The sequence below is a fragment of the Carassius auratus genome, chromosome 20 (genome assembly GCF_003368295.1).
Source record: "Carassius auratus strain Wakin chromosome 20, ASM336829v1, whole genome shotgun sequence".
In the NCBI taxonomy this organism is placed as follows: Eukaryota; Metazoa; Chordata; class Actinopteri; order Cypriniformes; family Cyprinidae; genus Carassius; species Carassius auratus.
In genome coordinates this window covers 15,952,973-15,964,020 of record NC_039262.1, presented here as the reverse complement: position 1 = coordinate 15,964,020, position 11,048 = coordinate 15,952,973, and the positions used below count along the sequence as shown (strand labels likewise).

Genomic DNA, 11,048 nt, shown 5'->3' with positions numbered 1-11,048 from the left:
AGCATAGGTTTAAAAAGTAGAAAAAAAGAAGGCATGTTCTTGAGTGATGACACAGGGAGAGAAACTATTTTGTACACCTGCAAATATGAAATCTCGTGCCTGTATTGTGGACGTGTGGACGTAGTGAAGCCTGCATTACCTTTCGCAGGTACCCGCGTTCCCACTGCACGCTTGATGGACGTTCCCAGCGCAAACATTTGTCTACACATCCCAGTCGCTCCTCCCCGCCGGGGCAGAGCGGCGAATCAAAATGCGCTCAGGGTTTGGACTCCTTTCCAACGTGGGCTGTGGAGTTAAACTTGTGGTGGAACGGGGGACGCCAGATCTTATCCACACCACACACTCGGCCAGATACCTGATCGTGCTTGGATGGAGGGGCGAAACCCGATCGCCTGATGTGCTGCCTGAAACCCAGAGGAGTGACTTATCAGGACGCGCTCAAAATGTCTTCTTCTTCAAGCGAGGTCATAAGTGCCGATGAGATCAAGAGGGAGACTCGTGGGGGTGTCAAGCTGTCAGTGCTGGACCCCGCGGAGATGCCGATGGAGAATGCCGAACTTTTGGACTGCTCACCGGCTTCCCTGGCCTTCTCCCCCGAGCAGGTCGCATGCGTCTGCGAAGCGCTGCTGCAGGGTGGGAACGTGGAGCGCCTGGCCAGATTCCTCTGGTCACTGCCGCAGAGTGACCTGCTGCGGGGGAACGAGAGCATCCTGAAAGCGCAAGCGATAGTCGCGTTCCACCAGGCGCGCTACCAAGAGCTCTACTGCATTCTGGAGAACCACAGTTTCAGTCAGCCAAACCACTCGTCTCTGCAGGATATGTGGTACAAGGCGCGCTACATCGAAGCGGAGAAGGCGCGGGGCAGACCGCTGGGTGCCGTGGACAAGTATCGCTTACGCAGGAAATATCCGCTGCCTCGGACTATCTGGGACGGAGAGGAGACCGTGTATTGTTTCAAAGAGAGGTCTAGGAACGCGCTGAAGGAGATGTACAAGCGGAACCGGTACCCATCCCCAGCCGAGAAACGAAATCTGGCCAAAATGACAGGACTTTCTCTGACGCAGGTCAGCAACTGGTTCAAAAACAGGAGGCAGAGAGACAGAAATCCATCCGAGGCGCAGTCAAAAAGGTAAGCCACAGTTATATTTAAGTCGTTTATCGAGAGCGGAAAGCGTAGGCTATTGTGGAATGCGCGCGAGAGAACGGAGGACACGTTTCACCAATGTTTTGAAATACGAAGCTTTGAGCGCTTCGGTGAGGTGCAGTTTGGAAGAACGTGGAGAGCGTGACGCGATTACTCTTAAAAACGAGGCTTCTTCACTGGTTCTCGGTTCATCAAATATTATTATTCTTATTTAAAGCCATTTGGGCTTCTTAATAGTACTTTAAAATTTAAAATGTGCATTACGCACTGGATTTTTCAGATGAGTCTAGACAATTTTTACAAAAAGTACATTTTTAAGTAGAAAACGCTATTTGAAGAATTGTTTAAAAGTCCTTCTTTTTCACATTTTGAGTTGTTAGTTCAGCTCAAGCCTCTTTTAATGATGTAGACATGCATTTCATAAATTGGCACATTTAATTAAAAGGGCCACATTAATTGGAGAAGCAAAACAAAGACCTGACAAACATTTTAACAGACATGTTGCTGCTTTCAAATACAACCCCAACAGACCTTATGTTTACTTTAGATATGATCAGCCATTACATTACCATAGCCATTGTCTATGTTTGTTTCTGGATTTTAAAGCCATTGTCCCGCCCTGATAATCAGTCAGAGAGATCTGCACTCAATCTCCTGACCTGACCAAAATCCTCTTCGCAGCTTGAGGCATCTGAGGCAGATAAGAAGCAGCTAAGTGTTTGTAAACTTTTGCTTGTAGATTGTTCATAGTTTCAAACTGCCGTGGAAATAACTTCATGCCCGCAAAATGCTGCTTTTATCATAAATAATAAATCTTGAGACTTGTAAATAAGGCAGGTCAGTCTTTCCGTATGCGTCAAAGAGTAAGCGCTGCTTTGATGTTTCACTGTCAAACCCTGACAAAGATAATTACTCATTGTTTGAACGAAGATGTCCATGAACTCTTTATGGAAGGTTTTTGGACGAGAAAAGACAAACGGCTTGTCGGGTCAATAAGATCTTTGTTTAGATGTGGCTTGGCTGCTCGAGTCACTCTGAACGATGCACCCGCAGCTGTCATAGTCTGTAAAGAGACCAAATGCCTCCAAGAGCTCAGATCCTTTTATCTGATTTTTGACCCCCGGGGGCAAGAGGTCCACTTTAGATATGATGGCTGAGATATTTACAGAAAATAATTGTAATTTTAGCGGACTGCTTTTAAAAGCGCGCACGAGGTCGACTTAGTAGTATTTGTTATTGCAATGTGCTTAAAGTTGGTAAGCTGGTTTATAATCTTTTTTTCATAAAGTGTTTCAACACAAGTGCATATAACGCTACTGATAATGCAGTTAGGGGTATACTTCAGTTCACACTTTCTTTACCGTGAAATTCTGAAGTAGTTTTAATTTACTGATTATGAGAGAAACAAATAAATAGAGAAATCAATTGGAAAATTAGGCCTACTTCTTTTTTTCTTCTTCTTCTTCTTTTTTTTTTCACAGGACATGGGTTTACCAGTTTACCAGATAGATTTTCAAATGATTATGGACATTTTAATATTATTTACTGTTAATAAATTTAGTGAAAGTTTTTCAATTAATATGTAGCATAGTGCAACCATTCAAAATGCCAAACTAAACTCATAAGACTGCAAATAATTGATGGATTTGCAGAAAAAAGCAAGCTCTCATGCCAAACATAATTTTAGCATATAAATAAATAAACCTATTGTATTTTTTTTTTAAAAACTTGTTCTTTTTTTCAGTGAGTCAGATGGCAATCATAGTACAGAAGATGAGTGCAGTAAAGGCCAGGAGGACTTGTCACCACGTCCCCTCTCTAGCGGCTCTTCTGGTTTAGTCACACACGGAACAGCCCCCCCTACAGTTTACTTGGATGGAGGAACCACAGTCATCCAACAAATTGGAGATGTCAAAATGCCTTCACATGTGGCTGGAGGAATGAATTTTAATGGTGATCTAGCGAATGTGAATGCTCACTACATTAACGGTGGAGCCTACGTTCAGTCACACAGTAGCAATGCTCTCCTGAATGGACTTGGCACCACGAGTGGCCATTTCTTGACCTTTGATCCCCAGAGGGTCTCCCATCACGGTCAGGAGAGGCTGTTAAGTGGGTCTTCTGTGTCTTATGCTCCGTTCTCAATGGGGGTTTCTGAAACTGCCTCTGGAAAGCTGGAGGCCATGCAGACTCTGGTTTCCAATGCTGAAGATGGAGTCATTTCTTCAGTGGTCTCCTTCGCTTCAGCCCCCTCCACTCCATCCACTACCTCAGGAGGCCTTCATCTCAGCAGTTACAGTGTGGTCAGTCTCCCTGGAAGTGAAACCACCATGGGGCTTCCTCCTTTAATGATGCCCCCATCCACAACATCATCCACTCACGGTAGGAGGCCATTTATTAGATATATTGAGACAGTTCACCAAAAGTCTGTCAGAATTCACTAACTTTCATGTTCTTCCAAACCTGTATGACTACTTTCTTCTTCAGAACACAAAAGAAAAGATATTTTTTGTATGTAATACATGTCATTGGGGTTTAGTGTTGTTTTGGATGCCTTTAACTTACAGATTTGGAACAACATGAGTTACACGTGGGTAATTACTGACCACATTTTTTTCATTTTTGGGTTATTTCTTTCTGTAAATTGGGTATATTCATAATGTTTTCCTTACACTTCCAGTTCAAAATGGCTGGTTTGAGCCTCTTTGTCGCAAGCATATGTTTTTGAAGATACAATAACACCAATATCTAAAGTAGTCCGAGCACTTCTAGTGAGCTCATGAGAGCCAGAGTAATTACATCATCACTTTGGAGAATACTGTCACTGAACATTTATGTGGTTAAGCTTGCCAAAAGTGACCGCAGAGCTCAGTGCAAAAGAGCAGAGGTTTTGCAAGAAAGCCTTGTGGGTCACGGGCAGTTGAGTGCATTGTGGGTGAAGTTGTGAGAGGCATGTGGGGGTCCAGGTCAACTAGCTAGAGGATCATACCAAACACAGTCTCTCAACACGGTCCCCACCTCCCCTCCATGGCCCTAACAACTCACTAATGGTTCTTTCCATGAATATTTTATGGCCACATCAATAACAGCAAGGCTAGCTGCATTCTGCTCCTCTCTCTCTCGTCTGTTTTATCCTTTAATATGCAGTTTACGAGCCACATAAAAACAAACCCACCCCTGGCTGAACTTTTGATTTAGAAGGAAAACAGTTGAGCCCAAACGATCCAGCAAGAAAAAGATGTTATTAAAATTGTTTAGCCAAAAACCCTGTTTCCTTGTGCCCATAATTTTCAAGGCATTTCAATAAAACATGTCTTCATAAAAACACAAAGTTTGATCTCCAGTGCCTCACAAATACAAAGAAACAATAGAAATTTCCTTGCAGCACCACTTTGTCTATGAAGTCAAAACTTGTGAGATATGGTTTCAGATTATTCTTCTGCATAGTCGTCCAAATGACAAAACAGGACTGAGTAAACCTTATAAGTCAGATGGAAAGAAAATATATTCCTGACCCCCTCTATACAACAACCCCCTCCCACAAGCAATGTCTGCGGGAAGCTAAAGAAGACTTGTAGAAAACTTGGTTCTAGTTTCAGAAAGTGAGCCAGTATGAAGTGGGGGCGAAGGGGTTTGGGCACTGTGATTATTTATCAGACATTTGTGCAAGCCTAATGGAAGAAAAGTGTCTGGCCGAAAGCCAAAAGCTGTCACTGCAAGAGACATGTGCCAAGAACCACATTCTAGAGTTACAAGGAAATCATAGCAAGTCCAACCGCAAACAGAAAATGAAAAAGGTGTTTCATTTAACAGTTCACGAGAAAAGTTGTGAAGAAAAGAAAGCAAGAGAGGTACAAAGAGATATTGACCAAAAGAATGAAATAAAAGAAACGGAGAGGGACAGAAGCAAACCTCTTGAGATAACAATGAAGAAGTCCTATTTGGATAAACAGATCACACCTCTGTCCTTTCTCTCTCATCCATTCTTAGTTGAGTTGTTACAAGCGGCTATTGCCAACTAAAAGAAAAGAACATTGTATTCAACTGGGAAGGGTTGATGTCCCGGCCAAAGTGTTTAGGGTTACCTTGAAGTACAGCACTATACGCGAGCTGCTCCATAGTTTTTCTTGGAGTCGGTTTGAACTTGATGTTTTTAAGTTTTAGGCAATGAATTAAAAAGGAAATTCTCTGCTTTATAATGATTTCATTATTATGTTTCATTAGCTACCCTTTGTGAGAATATAGCCTCCAAAGAATATAAACTAAACTTTTTGACAGAATTAGATGTATTCAGACATAAAATATTTAATTCATCAAAGAGATGTTATGTAAAATATAATGCATTTGTAATATTTAATGATATTTTGCAATATGCTCTTCTCTTAAATATTTTTTTATTTCTAACTACTCGCTATGAACACTTTCCCGAGGTAAACATGTGACACAAACAGTTTTATAGACCTTTTCCGTGGTTGAAACACTGATTGAGCTATTACATGAGAGATTATATATTTCAGTTAAGTTGTTTTAACATATCTTCTGATGTTCATTCATGTTTATTTAGTGCTATAAGTTTTAGTAAAGTGGAAGAGCAGTTTTTGCGAATTTTGCGAACTGACAGAATTTGACATCTGAGACTGTCATAAAGAACATAATGTGCAACTAAAACAATATATATATATCAAAGTTCAAGTTTATTTGAAAAAAAATAATAATAATGGCTTTCATTGCATTTCTTCACAAACAACTCACTGTAACTTCTAACTATTATTGAGAGTGTGACACATCGCACACATTCAATAGTTTCTTAAGCTTACCAGACATGGAGAGCTACCTTTACTAAATTGAATCTTCTTCTTCATCCCCCATACAGGCTCTGCTCCTTTGGGGAACGTGGTCAGTGACTCTCCTCAACACTTGAGCCAAACCCTTCTTTATACCCAAACTGTGAAGCAGGAGCCTTTGGATGTGTCTGGAAGCTACACTTATCCTTCTGAAATGTCCCTGGACCAAGGCAGCAACCTGGGCTACACAGCCTCCCTTTTCCTTTCTTCTTCCTCTACCGGTGGTTCACTTCCCCCTACCATCACAGCCACGGTCACCTCTGCCCTCTCGGGCACTGGGGTACACCACACTCTGAATCAAGCTGGACGTGGCATCCAAGAGGACAGTGTAGCCCTGTCTTCAGACTACAGGTCTCAAGATCTTCAGCTGCCCAACAGCCTGCAAGTTGTGTCTAGGGCAGGAGAAGGCCCAGTCAGGGTTGTTTGTGGTGATCTGGACATGGAAGGGAAAGAGCTGGCCAAGCTGCAGACTGTACAGATGGATGATGATGGAAGTGATCTATGATAATATCATTAGCAACGAAGAGCTGCATTTCACTGGTTTTGTCACGCCGCATTGTGCCCTTACGGACCCAGTAAGCACAAAGAATTTTTAAATGAACCCTGATGATGGATATAAAATGCAAACAGTGCCTTCCTGTCCTAAGATATCCCAACTTGCACTAAGAGGGCTGCAGAATGAACCAGGCAATGCACTGAGCACCTGAAGATTATTTACATACACTGTCTTTACTCTCACCAAATGTATGAAAAGACCAGTTAAAAAGCACAGATGTGCTCTGAATCAAAAAATGCAGCTTTGTAGTGATTATTTTGTTTTAACAAGATTTTTTTTTAAGCACAGATGCCTTTTTTGTTGTTGTTTGTGGTTTTTTGTATTTAAGTTCTTTGAGTGTGACGATGCAAATTTGATAAAGGTTATTTGTTATGTTGGACTTTTAGGTTACAGAATTTTTTATTCAAACTCTCTTTCTACGCATCCCAATGTAGACATTTCTTAGTATATAATCTTGACCATTAGTGCAACTGGTCACATGTGCCTTCCTCCTAAACTGTTAATATACTAGGAAGCTAGCTTAGAAAACAAGCCATTTGTTTTCAAGAATTCATCAGGAATAACTGAAGTACGAGTGTTTGTTTTTGTTTATTTGTGTGACAACTGTTTTATAATGATTTCGATGTGTTTTTCATTTCCTTTAGCATTAGAAAATCTGTGAGCTTCATAAGGTGCAGTCACATTTACAGTAGTTCGGCGAATTTTCATTAGCAAATTACAGTAACAATTTCAATTCAAATTGGGAATTTTGCATGAGGGAGAAAGATTCCTCACACCGATTTCGCAATAGGTTCAAGTTAGTCATCCAAATTTGTTTACCTACAGCAAGCTGCTTGGTTTAAAAGTGAATTCTGTATGAGCTGTGCATAATATACAAATTTGCATTTATTCGGCCATGAAATTTGGTAATGTGACCACACCTTTACACCAAACATGAGCTCTGTACATACTGCAAGAACCACAAGAAAACCTATTTTTCTAAACCCTTCCACCCTATTAAATATTTATATTTGTACATATATAATGAATGATCCAAGGGTTGTCTATGTCACTGACACCATTGTTTCACATTAGAGTCCTAAGCCTGATAATTCAATAAGTAAAGGGAATGACATCACGTTCAGTGAATCATCTCTTATTGGAAGCACCAGGTAAGTCAGCTATATGTTTTTAACCAATGGCAGGTGTGATGTCTGTCTAAAGGACATCCAAGACTCTATCCATTTAACCAGATCAGGCTACAACTTGGACCCCCTGGATGGCTGGCGGTGATCTCAGACATTAGTAATGCATGGACGAACACATATGCAGCATGGTGGAGATCAAGCTTGTGTTCTCACCAGGGGCATCCTCTGTGATCTCTAGCCAAAGCCTGGCAGCTGAATAAGCCCCTGCTCACTCTTAAAGTGTCATATGGTACCTGTCATGACATTACTCAAAGTAAAGGTCATCCAAAAAGCCAGCGTATATGAGGAGAAGTTACATATCCTTATTAGATTTCCTGAACCGTCCTCACATGATCTGGCAGGAATAGACTTTTGGCTCGAAGTCTATGGCAAAACACAGGCTCATCATTTGGTAGATTATGAAAAGGTGATAATATACTCTCTTCTTAGTATTACTAAACAGGGCATTCTCTGTTCTTCCATATCTAGATATTGTAGTGTATAATGCAATAAGACAGCAGGTAATTATATTAATGAGACAGGTATTTATGCAAACTTTGATTGCTTATAAAAGTGTGACAGTAGGAGCCAAAGTCAGTTTACTGGCGTGAGAACATTTCCTTCTCTTGACACACAGTTGTCTACACCAGTCCGTGTGAGTCAGCGCTAATTGAATGGCGCCCAGGTAGGATTTGCTCCCTCGCACAAAGGAGGAGACATAAAAGCACACTGGGTAAAGAATCTATTGTTACCTGCCCAAAGGTGACCCTGTCGCCTAGGGCACCAGATTATCTGATTGCCAGGTATCAGATGACGCCTCCTGGTATACTGAAGGTTAAGAAAGCACTATTGTCTGGGGCTCTAAGCAAAGAACTGGTGGGCGCAAGAAAGAGGGACGTGTGTTTCATGTCCCCTATTTCCCCTTGGCAGACTACATGCGTTTCATGGGAAGCGGTGTTATGTTGCTTTTTTGTATTATTTAAATACAAAATATGTCACTCCATCTCCTTGTAGCGTGAATGGGATGTTTTTTGGGCGTCCTTAAAGCTCTTTTCATCCTTTATAACAAAAGGCGCCGAAGAGAAGAAAACACCTTCCTTTTAATTTGCTCTCCAGTTTCACCAAAAGAATGTAAAGTACAAGGAACGGTCATTCAGTGCGAATGAAGTCAACCAAATATTACATATGAGAAAAGTAGGCCTACAACAAAATCATAATTGTTTTAAATGGTTTAGCAGATATGAAGGACGTAATAATAGATTCACACTCCACAAGACAGCTATTTTCAGTGTGTGTTTTTAAAAACAGTGAAGATGTTCATAAATTCTGAAAAAGACAGCTCATGGAAAAAGGAGGAACCCTGCAGAAGTGGGCTTATTAAAGAACCTGACCCCTGACTTTTTCTGGAGGTTTCAAAGTGTGACATTTAGTGAAGCACAGCAGACTGTGAAGCACATGTAACCAGACCCTCGTGCCCACTGCGCCACAGCACTATACTCTGTGCTAATGTGAGGTCAAGGGCCAACTGGGTCTGAGACCCATCACTTCTGTACAACCCTTCTTAAATCACGAGAACAAAAAATATATGTTTAATAAAAAAAGGTTTGTTTTATGAAAATACAGAGTGAAGATTGTTATTTCTGAGGATGAACGTTTTTGTGCACATTATCACACTCATTGTAAAAACAGAAATTATTAATATTTATTATTATTTAAAATATTTATATTGTCATAACAAAATGCTGATGTTATTATTAGTATTTATTTATTTACTTACTTTTGGCAATTTCAAACATCCAAACCAGCAGGGGGCAGTGCTGCATGACTTCAATGTCAATAGACCCGTTTTTAAATGCTGTATTGAGAGCTCTCTGGTCTAGGTCTTCTGTGGCAAACTTTATCTCAGTAGCAAAATATAGAGATGAATAGCCTACTGATGAGGCTGTAGTGAAAGTGAAGACCGCACACAAAAACACAACTCTCAAAATGAAATATTTGTGAAAAAAAAACAACTTGTTTTTGCAAACTCTCATTCGACCCATTGAGCTACTACTTGAAGCAAATTTCTGAAATAACTGCATGAAACCAATCATTATCAGTAATGTTTCTGAATAGAATGAGGAAATTACAATAACAAAGTGACTAAAAAAAATGACGTTCACATCTTGAATGTCCAGTAGGCAATGTCATTCTGAGACCCACCAAAAACATCTTCTTATTTATTTATTTATTTATTTATTTATTTATTCATTTATTTATTTATGTGGGGGCCACATGCCCCGTTCATACGGGACACGTCACGGCCAGGATTTTAATATTGCATAAAACATCCAAAGCAGTTCGACCAATAATGCAGGTATTGTAGGCTACATAATCGACCAATCGTGGGGCTGGGCGTGAGAAGGTGAGCTCTACAGGGAACGATCAAAGCGATGCAAATATGCGCACGTGTTTGTTCGTTCGGTTGACTTGAAGAGTCGCTGCTAAAAATAAAAAAAGACACCAAAGTAAGTGCCAGAGCTATCCGAAAACATAAGGAGCCGTCTGCTCTCTCTAGCTCTCATGAATGTCACACAAAAATCGACCTGCACAGTGCAAAAAATCCAAAACCTGGATAATTTGGGCAATATTAAAATCCTGTCCGGGACGTGTCCCATATGAATGACGCATATGGCCATTTATTTATTTATTTATTTGTTTGTTTTTTAGTGTTTGGGGCTTAATAAACACATGACAAAATAAGTGTTGTAAAAAAGAGAGACGAAATTATATATAATGGTACTGCATAAAATGTTTAATAAGACGTGTGATAATAGAAGGATTTTAGGCTATATGAATGATATTATAATTATTTTATTTATTTATGATTTATTTAACGTTGGTTATAATAAGTTATAGTTCACAACCTTGTCTTTTTTATATAATAACATGATTTTGGCAGCAACTGGTAATAAAAATAACACCGAAATAAGTTTCATAGAAGTATCTTATTTCATAGGAACATTTTTTAAATAGTACGCTATGTAATTAATCTGTAGTGTCTCCCCAGGAGATGAACACACACACACACACACACACACACACACCTAATGTCCTCTGCTGTGGACACAAGAAAATTAAACTTGTACAGTAAATTAAACTCTGCTTAGAAAACAAGAAACAATCTGGGGGGGAAACACAAAGATCCTGTATGAAATAATACACAGGTTCTTAGTATCAGGTTTTCATATTTTTATAAACCAAGAGGAGGAAGGTGCCATGGCCTAAGCCTCAAATATTTGGTATTTCTGAAAAGCCCTTGATAACTTCTTTATGTTGTGCTGCCACATTTAAGCATG

At 40.1% G+C, this 11,048-nt stretch overlaps 1 protein-coding gene across 1 annotated transcript; it reads left to right on the top strand.

The window, feature by feature from the left end:
• Positions 1-342: 342 nt before the first annotated feature.
• six4b (SIX homeobox 4b) lies at positions 343-7,108 on the top strand. The gene is made up of 3 exons (XM_026291244.1): positions 343-1,129; positions 2,889-3,526; positions 6,018-7,108. Exons 1-3 carry the CDS (start codon positions 396-398, stop codon positions 6,491-6,493), a joined length of 1,848 nt encoding a protein of 615 aa, XP_026147029.1. The 5' UTR covers positions 343-395; the 3' UTR covers positions 6,494-7,108.
• The last annotated feature ends 3,940 nt before the right edge of the window (positions 7,109-11,048 follow it).